This window comes from Elgaria multicarinata, chromosome 4 (assembly GCF_023053635.1).
Source record: "Elgaria multicarinata webbii isolate HBS135686 ecotype San Diego chromosome 4, rElgMul1.1.pri, whole genome shotgun sequence".
NCBI lineage: Eukaryota > Metazoa > Chordata > Lepidosauria > Squamata > Anguidae > Elgaria > Elgaria multicarinata.
Window position 1 is genome coordinate 48,091,498 of NC_086174.1, and position 16,865 is coordinate 48,108,362.

Below are 16,865 nucleotides of genomic sequence, written 5' to 3' on the forward strand. Positions count from 1 at the left end.
CATTTATCTCAAGTGTTTGGAGGATAGTGTAGGTTAATAAGTGTGAAGCACTCTGTTCATGCTCAAAGGAGCACTTTCCTTTTTTATTTACATCACATTTCTATTAAATAATCTTGCCGTTGCACCCTTATTCTGGGCGTGAGGCCTAGCTCAAATCGTTTTACGGCCCCTTCCCTCACTAGCTTCCCATCGGCCTTCCTCAATCACGGGCGGAAATTTGGCGCGGTTTTGTGCTCCGGCTTCCAGCAGGGGGTTCCTTCCACTTCCCCTTAAGAACCGAATCCTTTGCTGGGGGCCTCCGCCCCGGCAGGTGGCGCTGTGGGGGCGTTGAAATCCTAGTTTGGCCGGGGCGAACGGCCGGTTCCTGGCTCTGTGGCGCCGGGAGGGAGGCGCGGCCGGGTTCGAAGAACCGAAGTGGAGGGGGGAGCAGCGCGCACCGGCCCGGCAAGCACCATGGGCCGCAGGTGGGCTCTTGTGGGGGCGCGGTGGGGGGTGAAAAGGCTGAAGGGCTGGGGCCGGTTCTTAGCGCCGGGGACGAGGCGCCCGCCTCCTTTTTCTCGGCCCCGTGCCGGGTGGGCGAGAGCAGGGAGCCGCCAACACGCGCCAGCAGCTTTGGGGTCTCCGGTCTGGGCGGTGGTGTGAGGCAGGCCCGGGCAGGGAGTGGGCAGAGAAGTCTCTAGCGAGGCTTCGGCTGCCTCGCCCGGAGCGGGAATCCCACGGTAGCTCTCGGGGAGAGTAACGGTTCCTATTCTCAAGCCCCCAGGAAAACCAATGGGCTTCTCTTGCCTAATCCAGCGAAGTAGGATGCTGAGGGGGTTCTACCTACCATTGACATTTCGAAAATATTCGGGGGTATAATAACTGGTGTGTGTGTGGGATGTGTGTGTTAAATCTGCTCTTAGGTTTAAAGCAAACTATGAGGCATATATGCGATTTTATAATGTTTGCAGCGGACTTCCCCAGTTTGGTGCCACCAGGAGTTTTATACTACAACTCCCATAATTCCCTGACCATTGGCCTTGCTGACTGGGGCTGATGGGAGATGTAGTCCAACACTGGAGGAGTCCTGGTTGGGGAAAGGTGGGCTGCAGTGTGCAAAACGATTTCGTCTGTGATGCTACGTCCTACTTGGGAGTAAGTCCCATTGATATGGGTGGAACTTGTTTCTTAGAACCAATGTGCATCTTCTCTTGCCTGGCCTCATAACCGTGTGAGGTAGGTCACCGCTCATCTTATTTTTCTTTTTGAGATTGAACAGCTCAGAGCTTAAAACATAAAGGCCTGTCCAAGGCCACCCAGTCAATTTCATGTTGAGGTGGAATTGGTATCAAGGTCTACTTAGTATTTTATTAGGTTAAAGGTGCAATACTATCCATATTTAGACAGAAAAAGTCCTACAATTCCCAGCATGCCTGGCTGCTGGGAGTTGTAGGACATTTTTCTGTCTAAACATACATAAGATGCAACCCTAAATAAATATAGCAACAGTTAGGCTTCAGTTCTCTAGTTACCTGGGAATAAGCCCTGTTGAAATCAGTGGGATTTACTGAGTAGACATGGGTAGGATTACATTGTAAAACTCTGGATGAACTAATCTGAAGTAACTCTTTGGTTCTATATTTTAATGGTGCATATGCAATTTTAATGCAGATCAGTTATTCTTTAATGCTTTCTAACCTGCTATGATTACAGCAAATAGTAAAAGGATAGTTCTTCTTACTTTCTCCATTCAGACCTATGGATAGAATGGGTCTTCTGATCTCTATTAGCAATTCTGAGTTTGGGGCAAGAATTATTCCAGGATTGTGAATCCAGAGTAAAAGGAAGTGTTCATTCATACAGCACTGACCATCAATAGAAACAAGCATCACAGCCCATCTAAGCAAACATGTACTAAAGGAGTGAGGAAAATCTTTTGTTGCTTGTAGATGAGCTCAAGTGTGCAAATGGGAGGTTAAAGTACATGCGAAATAACTAACAATGCAATCCTTCGCATGTTTAATCAGAATTCAGTCCCACTTTATTCAAAGGGGCTTACTCCCAGCAGACAAGCATTTATAGGATTGCAGCCTAAATTTCATTTGACAGCCTTCCCTAAAGCACAGAGTTGACAATGTAATTTCTACATTTCAACACTGTGAAGTTGGTCAGAGTGTCATTTGACCAAGGCTGCTCAGTTTGTGAAGGGATTTGAATCCAAGTCTCCTAGTCAAAATAGTCCCAATTTTGACTATTTGGACCACACTGTGTCTTATCACAATGTTAGATAAACAAACAACCTCTCCCCCACCTTGAAATCTAAAGGAAAATTTCAATGCAGGTGAAGTGCTCTGAAAAAATGAGCTCTTCCTAAGACTGCCATCTGCAGCCTATGGCTTCCCGGAGCACTGAGCCAAGAATATACAGAGGCTGCTGGTCAGCTAGCCCTCAGAATTTACCAGGACATGAAACAATGCAAGCTTTCCTGCCAAGCAATCATTCAACTTGCAGGGCGTGTTACTCCTGAGCACAAGGTACTGAAGCTCACATATGAACCATGAAATGGAATTTGAAAAAGTATAACTGCCCTGCATTTCCTGCACAAACAAACAGCAAAAAGCACCTCAGTGACCTTTCAGAACATTTGATCCAATTGATCATGAGGTATTATTGGACCTGGGTTTTCAGATCTTCAGTGGGAGTTGGGATTGCCCCCTTGCAGACAGGGCTGACTGACTGACACACTACCAGATATACAATGCAGCATCATGTGGACTAGTGTATGCATGGCTGCTGGCTCTTTAGGCAGAAGTGAAGGAGAAACTATCTTCATTGCTGATGACCTGATTCATGCATAACAGTAACAATTTGTGGGTTAATTAATCAACCCATGATTTGTCAGGATTACATGTCATAACCATTTTGAATAGGCAACCTCCAATTAGTACGATTGGAGGTTGCTCCATGATGTGCCAACACAGCCATGAGTTAATTATGGGTTAAATAACCCGTTGTTGTTGTTGTTATTATTATTTATTTATTTATATAGCACCATTAATGTACATGGTGCTGTACAGAGTAAAACAATAAATAGCAAGACCCTGCCGCATAGGCTTACATTCTAATAAAATCATAATAAAGCAATAAGGAGGGGAAGAGAATGCACCAAACAGGCAGTATAAAAGTCAGAACAAAATCAAGTTTTAAAAGCTTTAGGAAAAAGAAAAGTTTTTAGCTGAGCTTTAAAAGCTGCGATTGAACTTGTAGTTCTCAAATGCTCTGGAAGAGCGTTCCAGGCGTAAGGGGCAGCCGAAGAAAATGGACGAAGCCGAGCAAGGGAAGTGGAGACCCTTGGGCAGGTGAGAAACATGACATCAGAGGAGCGAAGAGCACGAGCGGGGCAATAGTGTGAGATGAGAGAGGAGAGATAGGAAGGAGCTAGACAGTGAAAAGCTTTGTAGGTCAACAGGAGAAGTTTATATTGGATTCTGAAGTGAATTGGAAGCCAATGAAGAGATTTCAGAAGTGGAGTAACATGGTCAGAGCGGCGAGCCAAGAAGATGATCTTAGCAGCAGAGTGGTGAACAGAAACCAACGGACTGATGTGAGAAGAAGGAAGGCCAGTGAGAAGAAGGTTGCAGTAGTCCAACCGAGAAATAACCAATGCATGAACAAGAGTCTTGGCAGAAGAGACAGACAAAAGTGATCGAATCCTGGCAATATTATACCATAGGGTCTTGGTTTGCATGTTGCATATTCAAAATGCCAGTGGTATGCGTCAGGCACACCCCACAGCAAATCATACATTAAATAACCCATGACGTGCCATCCTTATATGTGACCAGGGCCATGTGATGCTTGGCTATATTTTTGGGTTGCCTTTCCCACCTGTAAAAACTGAATGCTTCAAATTAGGAGCCTCCAAATCAGATATAAATTATGGGTGGGAGCCAGTCCCTGAATTTTTTTTCTTCTGGAAGAAATGTGCACAGTAATGTTCTTTGCCTCAAATTCAAGAACTGTCTTGGGTCCAAGGTATCTATTAGTAATGGTAGTCTGGGAGGTGAATGACTACCACTTCAAGCTTTATTTGAAAACTAGTTAATAGCTTCATGAAATATATGCAAAATGTATTTATTTATTTATTATTTATTAATTACATTTCTATACCGCCCAACAGCTGGAGCTCTCTGGGCGGTTCACAAAAATTAAAAGCATTCAAAGTATAAAAAAAATTATAGCCAGGTACTCTGTATGAAAACAATCTAGAGTAACTACCACCTTCTACTTCTTCACACAGTGCATAGTTAAACTAAGGAATTCACTTCCACAAGTTGTGATGATGGCCGCCAACATGGATGGCTTTAAAAGGTGATTAGTCAAATTCATGGAGGATAAGGCTGTAATTGACTACTAGTCTTGATGGCGATATGCTATTCCCAGTGTCAGAGGCCATATGCCTCTCAATACCAGTTGCTGAAGAACACGAGTGAGAGAATGCTATTATGTTCATGTCCTGCTTGTGAGCCTCCCAATGATATCTGGTTGACTGTTGTGGGAATAGAATGCAGAACTAGATAGGCACTCAGTCTGATCCAAACAGTCTCTTCTTTTGTTCTTATATTCCTAGTTCTCTATTTGCATTCGCTAATGCAAATTAGAATCTATGACTCTGTTCAGACGACATTTTAAGCCATGGTGGTTAAGCACTTTGAGCTAAACATTTTGGCTTAGTGTACCATGTGAACCATTCCTAACCATGGTGGCTGCATAACCAGGGTTTGAACACACTAACCATTTGCTGCAAAAGGGTTAGTGGTCTAACCATGGCTTAACATGTTGTCTGAACAGGCCCTATGTGTCACTCATATTTGTGCATTAAAACAGTGGTAAACTAAATAGTAAACTCACCATTCTACCATTCCTTAACCGCCCTGTTAGTTAGTTGTTAAAAGGCAGGGAATGGTATCCTCTGGCCTTCAGAGGTTGCCCATCCAATCCACAATGACAAATTCCCCCTTCTCAGTCCACACCTCTATCAGGGTCTTTGTGAGGAAGCAGGGAGAGGAGTCCTCTTTTTATCTCTGATCTGTGACTGGAGATGACAAGGGGATTGGGGGAGTGGTGCCTTTGCCTGCCTTGTGCCTTCTCAACGGTGATGCAGCTTTGCTGCACATGGGCCATCTCCAATGGGAGAAGACCCAGGCACACAAAGCCGGTTCCTGGTGTGTGTGCTGGGAGGATTGTCCTTCCAACGTGCCTGCCTGGGGCCTGATGTCATTTGGCCTGTGGTGTCCAGTCCCTGTTATAAGGTGTTAATTCTTACTAAGTAATTCTGACCACGTACCTCAGGGGCGGGAAGCTTGTGGCCCTCCAGATATTTTGGCCTACAGCTCCCAACAGCCCTAACCAGTATAGTCAATGGTAATGGGTGATGGGACTTGTAGGCCCACCCCTGATTGTACCCAGGGAAATCCTGGGATTGGAATTCAGAGCTAATGAGGACAACTACAGAACTGTGTCTACAGGAGACTGAAAGAAGGGGCATTTCTTGCAAGGATTCTTTTGTACTCTTCTTTTGTAGCTTTATTGCCATGAGCATCTGGATCGGAGGTCTGTGGGGATTTTTCCTTTTCTTGCTTTAGAACCAGCTTTTGAGTTGCCTGAAGGGCTGAAATTGAAAGGTCTGCGAAAAGAGGTTTTGTCCCAGGCCTCTGTTGCTCTAGCAGAGAGCAGCCTATCTGCGAGAGTGGCGGCGGTGTGTGTCAAAGGCGTGCCTGTCCAATGCAAATGGGAACAGTAGATGTCTTTACGAGGTCCAACTTCCTGGCTGCTTTGTGGGTTTGAAGCTATGAAAGCTTCTTTCATGCCTAGCACTGTTGCTGCTATTGCCTGCCTGGCTGAATTGGTAGCACACCTGTAACACTAGTTACCCTGTCTGAAGGAAAACTGGAAAGGAGAAACTGTGCAAAAATGCTTCGCTTCTGCTTTCAAAAGTAGGAGAGAGAACTGTTGTTTGGCAGTTTTAGTCGTCGTCGTCCTCCTCCTCCTCCTCCTCCTCCTCCTCCTCCTCCTCCTTCTCCTTCTCCTTCTTCTTCTTCTTCTTCTTCTTCCTGGGAGCCAGTAATACTGCCAGATCAAAACAGCTGGAATTCAGCCTGATTGAAATTGTTTTGAGTCATGTAGTGTTGCCTCAGTCAGGAGGCTAATCACGTGGAGAGGCATCCATACAGTTGGGGTTATCAGGAGCAACTGTCTTAGAAGGCCCACTTTAGATTCTAAGTTTATTACTGATTTGAGAGTGATATGGGTGTGTGTTTTTATAGGAACCCCCCCCCCCCCGCCCCCAGCTTCCTCTTTGATGAACGATCAGGGGCATGATGTAGTCTGAGCCAATATAGGTAGTATATCTAGAAACTAGTGCTGTGCCATTAGTGCTCCACTATGGTAGTGGCAAACCTGTGCTGCAAACACAGAATACCCTTTTATATATATACAGCATCTTACAATTCTGTCCACACAGTGACTTTGTAAAGTAAGGGGCTTACTCAAAACCATCCAGCAGGTTTCATGGCAAGGATTTAATCTGTGCGTCTTGCATCCAAGCTCTGCACTCTGCCTATGCAGGGACACTGGTTTAAATTTGGATAATCTTAACACATCCCTGTTGCAAGGTCAGCCCTGTGGTGTTGTGAAGTGTATCCCAAAGTTGTCACCAGCTATAGGGCAAGGAGTCTACACGATCCAAGTTTGCTGAATGGATTTTGCAGCGTTTGGTATTCATCTGAAAACCTCCAGAATATTATTTATTCAGAGCTTCAAAAAAAGATATTTGAAATTCCTTGGAGCCAGCATTACTTTTTTATGCAACTAGATGTGGGGGGTTTTCTAGCAGTTATTTCTGTAATTTTGATCGTGTTTGTCACATCATGAGGTAATAATGCAAGAGGACAAGGCCCTGAAACTGACCTGAGTTTCAAAGGGGCTGTTCAAATTCATCTTTAGGACTTACTCTGACTCCCTTTTTGTGGTTTCATATCTTGCAAAAAATCTTGCAATGGGATGTGCAAGAGGGTGGAAAAGAGAGAAGCTAAGTGAACAGTTGAAGGGGGGTTGGGATGTCAGTAAGGGGATTCTGCTTTGGAAGCTCCTTCCGGTTTTAGTAATGAGGTAGCTATTAATGAGGCAGAAATCCTATGCATATTCGGAAGTAAGCCATGTTCAACATATCAGGTTAGATTCAGATTCTTTTTTTCCAGCAGGAGATTCAGTCAGGAATGCTCTTTCTTTTTCTTTATTTATTTACAGTCAACAGACCAATATAAAACAAGAAGATACACCATTATATAAAACAGTACAAAGTAGGGATAAAAAAAGAAGAGGGAGTGTTACAAAACCACTAAAGATACTAGATTGTTATTTGTTGGAATGCTCCTGCCAGCAGAAATAGGGGTGGGGCTGATTGCCCCCTTTTTCTGCAGACCCCAGCACCACCTCCCCCCTCATTGTTCCAGAAGGTCCCCCAAGAGCGAGGGGGGAATCAATAAAGATATCTGCTCCGTTACACCAGCGGAATTCCTCTGCTGGATCAGAAGACTCTTGCAGACAGCAGGAGACCTTCCATCTGCAGGTGGCAGATTCTGGGTCCAACCCGATGATTACATAGGATTGGGCTGATCAAATATGAATCACCATGGATATGTTTCAGGCATCCATAAAAAACCTGCACAAGTGAAGAATTTAATATTCTGAGAATTGTGGAGTTATTTTCCTTCAATTACAGAAAGGAAGTTGTATGGAATAGCTTAGAAATATGTAAGCAGCCCAGTGGTGCTGGTGAGTGACTGCATAGATGTTCTGATGGTCAAAGGCTGGCCCAGTGCTCCGTATCGCTCTTTGTCCCTCATGGTTACTGTTCCTTGACTCCTATCACCTCTTCTTCTGAATCCCTTTACAGCCTGCATCTTGTTTCTAAATATAATGCTCTCTCCAAATGTGCATAACAGGGTTTCATAGCTTTATCCTTGCTAGGAAGATTTCAGTTGAAACCCTGCAGTACATTTCTCTTCTGCTAATGAGATGAAAAGGATGTGGATGACATTGTCAGTCATTAATCTGCCTACCCTTATTTTGGTTGGTTTTTTTCAATAGCCACAGCACAGTTATACCCCTTACCTGTCTATGGTGAATTCCTGCATGACTGCACAGCTGTTCATTGGTTTTCACCTTGGCATGTAAAAATGTGCCCTTGTGATTTCCTCTAGTTGTTAGTGGATAAGCCTGTTCTTCAGCTTCCTGGGCTCCACAAAAAGGTAGTTCTCAATCTGTTTGTTCCTTGATGCATCTGGGATTATATGCTGCTGTATGGTGAGGACTGACCTTTTTTATAAAATATGTGAATGGTAATTCTAATGGAACCCTCTACTGCTACAATTTTTTGTTTTGTAGGAAGGTTCTGCTTGTTCCAGTGTGTGTGCATGTGTGTGTCTGAGATTTTCAAAGGGCAATTATGTTTAGAGTTTGTTCTCTTTGCCTATGGAGGTCACATCCTTATTTTGTTATTTTATTAAATTTATCTCACACATACACCTGAAGGGTATATGAAAAAGCTGAAGATTGGACAAATTAGAGCTCACATAGGCCACTGCCTTTGGTATCATGCCAGATCAAGCGAAAGAGGCAATTATTTCTCAAACAGATAGGGAATTACAAACGGAAGAATGGCTTAATTTGGTCTTGATGTTGCAAGCAGTACGATAGTATTTGCTTTGAAAATTTGGTGTAAAAAGATGTAGCTGTTTTGTTTCTGGTTTTCCTAGTTGCTACAGGGAGATGAGGAAGGAGATGGTGATGGAAATCTTGAATGTTCTCCAAGTTGGCTCTTTTTACTGGCCCTGTGGATTCCTTTTGGCTTACTGCCTGTTCTTCTTCTTCGCAGGTTCTGCCTGGCTCTTGTGCTGGCTGCTCTCCCCATAGTGGCTGCTAATGAAGAGGTACCTCCTGTTCACCAGGACTCCTGGGGAGACTTCTGGCTGTTCCGTTTTTTGGTCAATGCTGCAGGCTATGCAAGCATTCTGGTACCAGGTTTCTTGCTTATACAGTACTTCAAGAGGAACAATTACCTTGAAACAGGTAAGTAGCAGCAATATGTCACCTCTTTGGACATAAAACAGTTCCCTAATATTGTTGCTGAAGTACCTCATTCCCAGTCCACCATCTCTTTTTCCATCCCTCAGCTATTTTATCTGTGCTTGAAATTCCCTCAGAACTCATTGTTATCTTGTAACTGCCCTACAAAGTGAGTTCAGTTCTGTTAGCTTGGCAAGTATGGAATCTATAGCCATTTCTGGATGAGGAAATTTGGGGAATTGCGAGTGACAGCCAAGTTGTGGCAATGTGGACAAGATGCATAGCATCCACCTCATTATCTGTGTGACTTCCTGTATCACTGTAAACCAAATTGGTCTATCTTCTCTTAGCTGTGGCAAGCACTGTGAGCAAAGTTTAGTTGAATTGGTCTAGAGAAGTGGCTGAAGTTTTTGGATCAAGCTGGTGATGGTAGGGGTACCATTGGTGGTTATTATTATTATTATTATTATTATTATTATTATTATTATTATTATTTATATAGCACCATCAATGTACATGGTGCTGTACAGAGTAAAACAGTAAATTTTGGTTTTAATGATGTAACTTTCCCCACCCCTTTGATATGTTCCACTGCTATGGGCTAATGTTCTTTGCTTCTTTCCTTCTGCCTCTTAGGGCGTGGTATTTGCTTTCCATTAATCAAATCATGCGTCTTTGGTAATGAAGCCAAATCGGTACACCAGGATGAAGTCTTAATGGCCGCTCGGAATGAGACTGTAGAGTCCTCCACAGCCCGACAGGTTTTTAAGCTGCTGTTCTGTGCAACTGGCCTACAGGTAAAGTACAGGTGTGCTTTGCGTCACCCTGCTTCAAGGATGATGGATACAGGGAATGATGGGAAGGCTTCTGTGATTCCAAGAGTTGAGAACTAGTGCTCCACATCAATTTGGCTTATCTGGAGCTGGTAGTGGGGATGATCATTTATGAAGCACGTATCGTGCTAAGTGTTTTATTACCATCTCATGTATCTTCACAGTTATACTGTGATAACGTTGTTAGACTTCAAATTTGCAGATGGATAACAGAGACTGAGAGCATAGTTACCTCAAAGTACAGTTCATTGCTAAGCAAGGCTTTGAACTTGGGGATCCAATTATCCCATGTGGCTAGTCACCAGACTGCAGCAATGTGTATTGGGACATAAAGTCTTCCCAAGTTGTAACTTCTGTCAGTCAATGTTTCAAGCTCAATGTTAGTGAGGATGCAGATGAACAGAACATAGAATTAGAACATAGGTGAAACCTTCAAAACGGCATGGTTTGACCTTTCGCATAATACACAGACCATATCATTTCACCCAGTTGTTATCTGAATGGAGGCCAGAACGTTGAGTTCAGTTAGAAGAGAGAATTCTGATATTTAGATAAATTGCTCTGCTCAGTCAGTATCCAGTGCTCTGGAAACATTTTTTGTTTTATCTCTCCTATTTCTGTAGAACATAGATAAGAAATATTTGTAGTTAATTTAGCTGTTTGAGCAGCTATCATTCTAAGACTAACTCTTAGCTGGAGGCATAACTTACCGAGTGCAGTACTTTGCCTGGCACCCCTTGAATCCTGCCCATGGCTTCCTATAGGTGAGATATGTAGAGTGTAGCTCTCTGTTCAACAAATTTGCTACATGGCCCCAGGCATGTCATGTTATCTCTCTGACCCAAGTCATTCCAAATTCACATGGCAGGATTAATGATGATTCTCGTATTGCTGAGGCTATTGAGATAATTGCTTCTGAATTTTCAAGGACATTGTGAGAAATCTGTTCATTCGGCTAACTAAAAGCTGCTGTTTGCAAAAAACAAGTGCTCTGTTGGCAGCTAAATTCCTGCTGTGTAGTTTTTTTCAATGCCTGTTCTTTCGAGTTCATAAAGCAGTAGAATATATAACTGTATAAGTTTGGTTGTCATTTCTCAAACCAGACACCAGATGGTGTCCAGATTGTTAGGGTTGATAAGGCATTTCCTGGCTTGTGGCTAAACTGGCATTTGATTGCTGCAGTTTTTAAAATGTAGGACTTACAGTGTCCTACATTAGGTGCCCTAACATAGCTTAGCATCAAAAATATTCTAGATGTAAGTGGGAGGAACTGCAAGTACAGGACATATGAGGGTGCATCCTGTTTAGGAGGAGGAAGATAATCTAGTCAGGTCTGGCCGCTGGCTTTCTCTTTGGTTTGAGTAGAGGTAGAGTGTAGGAAAAGTTGGCAGTGGGCCTTTCATGAGCTTGTTGGCTCACAGTGGTATCAAAAAGGTTAGGTTAGAAGTTGGCAACTTCTGGTCTGCGGGTTGTATGCAGCTCCCACTGATCCCCGCTGCCCAAATTTGTGGCAGCAGCAAATATTTTTGGCTATTTACTGTTACAGAGGGGGGAATAAATCCAAAGCTAAATTTGATCTAGTTACTGAGCTGTAGTGGCTTGCTGCTGAATTTCAGCAGCAAGCCACCTTTTTTGGCCTCCCCTCCCACCCCAGATTTCTGTGGCGTACCAGCCCATGGTATGTATTAAAATTGCCTCCATACCTCCCTGAAGCTGCCCCCCTCTAGGTTAGATGATTTCCGCTGATTGAGATCTCCAAGTTGCTATCTTCCTATGTGTCATGGTGATGGTCGCCTTCCTAATCTCTCCCCCCTCTTGCTTTGTAGATCTCCTACTTAACATGGGGTGTCCTCCAGGAGCGTGTGATGACCAGAACATATGGAGCAACCGAGTCAGACCCTGGAGAGAAATTCAAGGATTCTCAGTTCCTGGTCTTCATGAACCGGATCCTAGCCTGCACTGTGGCTGGCCTCTACTGCGCCCTGATCAAGCAGCCCCGTCATGGTGCTCCCATGTACAAGTATTCCTTTGCCTCCCTCTCTAATATTCTCAGCAGCTGGTGTCAGTATGAGGCACTCAAATACATCAGCTTCCCCACTCAGGTGCTGGCCAAAGCCTCCAAGGTGATTCCAGTCATGCTGATGGGCAAGCTGGTGTCACGCAAGAGCTACGAATACTGGGAGTACCTGACAGCAGCACTCATCTCTGTCGGGGTCAGCATGTTCTTACTTTCCAGCAGTCATGACAAGCACCTCTCTACCGTCACCACCTTCTCTGGCGTGATCCTCCTGATCGGCTACATCGTCTTTGACAGCTTCACGTCTAACTGGCAGGACGCCCTCTTCACCTACAAGATGTCCTCAGTGCAAATGATGTTTGGAGTGAATGTCTTTTCGTGCCTCTTCACCATGGGCTCACTGCTGGAACAGGGTGCTTTACTGGAATCGGTGCGCTTTATGGCACGCCATTCTGAGTTTGCTGCCCACGCCGTGCTTTTGTCAATATGCTCGGCCTTTGGGCAGCTGTTCATTTTCTACACCATCAACCAATTTGGAGCAGCTGTCTTCACCATCATCATGACTTTGCGCCAAGCCTTTGCCATCCTCCTTTCCTGTCTCATCTATGGCCACGCAGTCACCGTAGTGGGCGGGCTGGGCGTGGCTGTGGTCTTCATAGCGCTCTTCCTCCGCGTCTATGCCCGCAGTCGCATGAAGAAGCGAGCCAAGAAACCGCCTGCTGGTGAGAGCACAGTGCAAAAGGTTTAGAGGCTGCAGGCAAGTTAAGTTGCCACTAAGCTCCCACTAAACCCTAAACACCTGCCCAATCTCTTTCATAACCCAGCAAGGAGCTGGAAAGGGGGAGACTTTGATATTTTCTCCCCCCCACCCCCCACAACAACCCTCTCAAATGGACTCTTCTTTGAAAAACGCTGCTGGGGTTAGCTTGGAGGATGTGAGGGGTGCTTTCCTCCTGCTGGCTTGATATCTGAGCATTTTTCTGCTAAATATGATGAAAGTTATTGAGATCCCATTCCCAGTGGAGGAGTGCAGGTGAGCGTAATGCCTGCCCTGACTCGCAGTGTTTTATGGGATAACGTTTATTTATGATTAAGGCAAACTGGAGCTGTCTTGGGGTTTTTTGCTGCAGTTCCCCTTCTGCTTACCATCCTGCGCATAAGGGAATAGCAAGAATAAGACTTTTACATGTGCAATGAACAAGACACTCCAAAACTTCATGATTGGAAGGGAAAGCTAGCAGCTGCTACAGACCTTACTGCTAGATAAAATCAGATTTTGGATTTCTCATACTGGGTCTCAAAATGGATAATTGCCTCTCTTAAATCACAGCCTCTTATTTTCTGGCTCATCATACCCACCTCTTTTGTGTGTGTTCCACTGCTGATTTTTTCCAGACTGCTCCCGTTAAACCATACAGACTGCATCGTTCCCGAGTGTCATTTGGTTCTTGCTTTTTTGCTAGTTGTGCATTGGCCATCCTCTCCTTTCACTGCCTTGAACTACAGTCCCAGAACCCCTTGAGACCGTTCTCGGGATGCTTTCCTGGGATTTATGGTTGCTGCAAACAGTTTAGAAAAGCACAAATATTGCCTTTTTGAAACACCTCTCTTTGGAACTGCTTCAAGGGGTCTTCCTGCTCTTGGCAAGGTGGTGTGTGAGATGGTATCCCTATAGAACAGGGGTGAAAAATGGGTGGCCCTCCAGGTGCTTTGGCCTATAACTCCCATGATCCTTCCCCATTGGCTACACTGGCCTAGGCCTGATGGGAAGTTGTAGGTCAAACGTGTGGAGGGCTACAAGTTGCCCACCCCTGCCATAGAAAAAGAATGTGTATCCTATGTGTATCCCTGCCTCCCCCACTCCAATAACTTCACTGAGGTGGCTGGGGCCTCCTCTGTTCATTCTGGGAGCCAGCCATGATGGAAGCAGTGTGAGTCTGGGCTTGCATGCTTCTTCCAACCTGGCTGGATTTCCCTTGCAAACTGAGAATGTGTTCTAGAAGCTTTGAGAAGTGTTACAGAGAGTTCTGGAGCACGCTTCCATTTTATGTGGGTCACTGGGCATGCTGAAACCGGAGAAGGCCTCTGCTGCCCATAGCAGCTGCCTGGCTCTGCCCTTTTCATTTTATCCTCTTTGTGGAGCCAGGAGACAATAGCTCTGAGCTGTATGGGACAGGAGTGTTTGGTTGCCAGAGGCTGGGACTTCCTTGAACTTTTATCCACATGCAGCTGCTGTCAGACCTAGGTGCAGGATTGGAGTCGCTTTTGCCAGCTCCAACCAGGAAGTCTAGGTTTTACCCATTTCACTCTTTTATTGCCAAGCAGATATTGTGCAGGGGGAAATGTTTTGGTACTCTTGGAACACAACTCTTATTTTATTAAATTTAAAATATGCTGCAAAGAAGTGGCATGGGTGTGTTTCGTAGCCTTCAAAATATATTGTGGGAAGGCGGGAAGCAAACGGGTCTCTTGGGTCTCAGGTGTGCTTTGTTCTGTAGATACACATGGATTTACCGCAGAAGCTCCGGACTTGGAATTTAAAACAGTATTTTACATCTTGAAAATCTTGACATGTGAAAAAGCCCTCCTAAGCTGAGAAGACATTTGAACAGGGGAGACTTGAAACTAGAGGGGAGATGAGAGAAGTCTTCATTGCTCACAAAATGGAGCTTCAGTGCTCCTACTAAGCAGGAAGGTGTCCCTACATCATGGGTGGGGAGCCGAACAAACACTGGGTGGATTAGAGCCTCCTCTTTCTACATACCTATTCTCACCACCCATCTGTTCACCCTTCCTTTCCCCCCTCTTTTGTTTTCCTTCCCCAGCCCCCCTCCACAGCAATAAGGCTTAGAAAAAAGCTCCCCTTGGTGCCACTGGGAGCTGCTTCTCCTCCTCCTCCTCTGTGTGTGGATTTTTAGGGAGGGGGAACAGTGATGGAGGGAAAAGAGAATCCCTCCTCCAGTTGCTACCCCTCCCCCATTACCAACATACAATGAATGCTTTTAAAAAGCTTCCATTTATGCCAATGGAAGCTTTTTAAAAAAGGAAGGGGGGTGCTGCACCAGGGTGAATTGATTTAAATCTAGGTGGTTTAAATCATTTTTAAAGAACAACAATTTAGTTTGCCATTGATAGTTCACATATTTCTTAAAAAATAGTTCAGATCTGATCTTGAAAATGTTAATTTACAATTCAATACAGCATTTTACAGTATCAAAGTGGGTATGCTCCTAGATAGTATTGCTCTTACACCAAAGTGATGGCAGTTTTGTGTTAATTGTAGAGAAATGTAAGAACTGGGTCTGTACTGTTCTTTTCCATTCTGCCTCCGACCACCCTATCCTATATTTTCTATGTCCTAACTGACTCTTCTGCCTTACTTGGCCCAACTCAAGCGCCACAAAAACACAGAACCACCAACCCGTGTTGGCACATGTGGCTTTAGTCAGAGAAACAGGATGCTGCTGTACAGAATTAAGCCCACTGGCCCATCTTGCCCACTATTGTCGACACTGACTGACGGTGGCTCTCCCAGGTGTTGTACAGCCCCAGAACTTTAAAATAGTGCTGGTAATTAGGCTGGAAAGAGCCATTTTCGAAAGACTGAAACGTGTGCCCATCTTGGTTTGTAGGTAATAATGTGCGTTTGTGATAAAGCTCTTGGTTCATTTTTACAAGCTTAAGTGTTCGTGATTAGATTTAATTTTAACTTTTTAAATGGGATTTTTAATTTTTTAAAAAAAAAATCAAAATCTGACTTTATTATTTGTATCCACTTGTGCAGCACTTAAGAAAGGGTTAACACTTCTTGCTAGCTATGACCCCTGAAACCTCCCGCAAATCTAGGAGTTAGGTGTTAAAAACTGCTCTCATAGGCTGTGCAAAGCAGGCACCCCTGCCGTCAAATGGGCTGCTGGTTCTCCACCCATATGCTCACCTTGCCTTTGAACCGTGAAAATGTAATTCCTTACCTTGAAGAGAGGGTCTAGCAGCAGCAACATTTACAGTATTCTCAAGCTGAGCTTTTAACAGAGATCTAATGAACCTAAATATGCTAAGCTTTGAATTCTGTCCCAGAGCTCTATATTGCCTTTTCCTTCTACCTCTGCAGCCATAGAAGATCTCACAACTGGAAAACTCTTAAACTGTATTCTCTGTCAGGTTAGGTGAGGATGGAGTAGGCTTCCTACATCACAAGCCCCAGCTAGTTTGGATAATGCGGTAGCTGAAGAGGATTGTTGTAGATCAACGTAACAATTATGTAACAGGTTCTGCCCCTCCATCTCAAAGATGTAGGAATGTGTGTGGGAAAGCCTGGTACAGATACTCCTTTAAATTGAAGTTATGCCCGATGGCTAGAAATGCTTCTTTTGCTCGTTACTATAGATAGGTAAATACCAAGTGAATGGGAATGCAGATTTGGTACCAAAACCCTGATTTCTGGCTCCAAAATGTAATATGCAAATTTCCTGTTCGACATGTTGCAGGGTTTGGAATTTTATTTCAAGTCTTGTAAGTCAAACAGAAGACGTGGAAGAAGCAATAAGGTGCTAATCCCCCCCCCCCCCCCCGGGTGCTCATGGAAGATGTCTCTGCCCAGTTTTCAGGGTTCTTTCCCCCACTCTACTCCCCTCCCTCCATTCAGCAGGGTCCTCTGACCCTGTGTAGCTTTTTCAGGGGACTGGAGGGCCTGCCATGGGGAGTGGGGGCAGGCAAAGAAGCCTGCTTCCACCAGCCCAGTTGCACATACTTAAAATTAAGAGTCCAACCCAGAATAATTCAGATGTGCCCACTGAACACCACCTTACTGCTAAGCCAAGTCCATTATATATGTCTTAACAGCATATACAAAAAGTGTGATCTAATGCCAGCTCCTTGCTTCTGAAGATGCTTGAATTACTCTTTGT

The 16,865-nt window shown here is 44.5% G+C and overlaps 1 protein-coding gene across 1 annotated transcript; it reads left to right on the forward strand.

Moving 5' to 3' along the window:
* The first annotated feature begins 384 nt into the window (after positions 1 to 384).
* Positions 385 to 14,818, forward strand: SLC35B2 (solute carrier family 35 member B2). The gene is made up of 4 exons (XM_063124202.1): positions 385 to 464; positions 8,918 to 9,111; positions 9,745 to 9,905; positions 11,768 to 14,818. Exons 1-4 carry the CDS (start codon positions 454 to 456, stop codon positions 12,704 to 12,706), a joined length of 1,305 nt encoding a protein of 434 aa, XP_062980272.1. The 5' UTR covers positions 385 to 453; the 3' UTR covers positions 12,707 to 14,818.
* Positions 14,819 to 16,865: the final 2,047 nt, after the last annotated feature.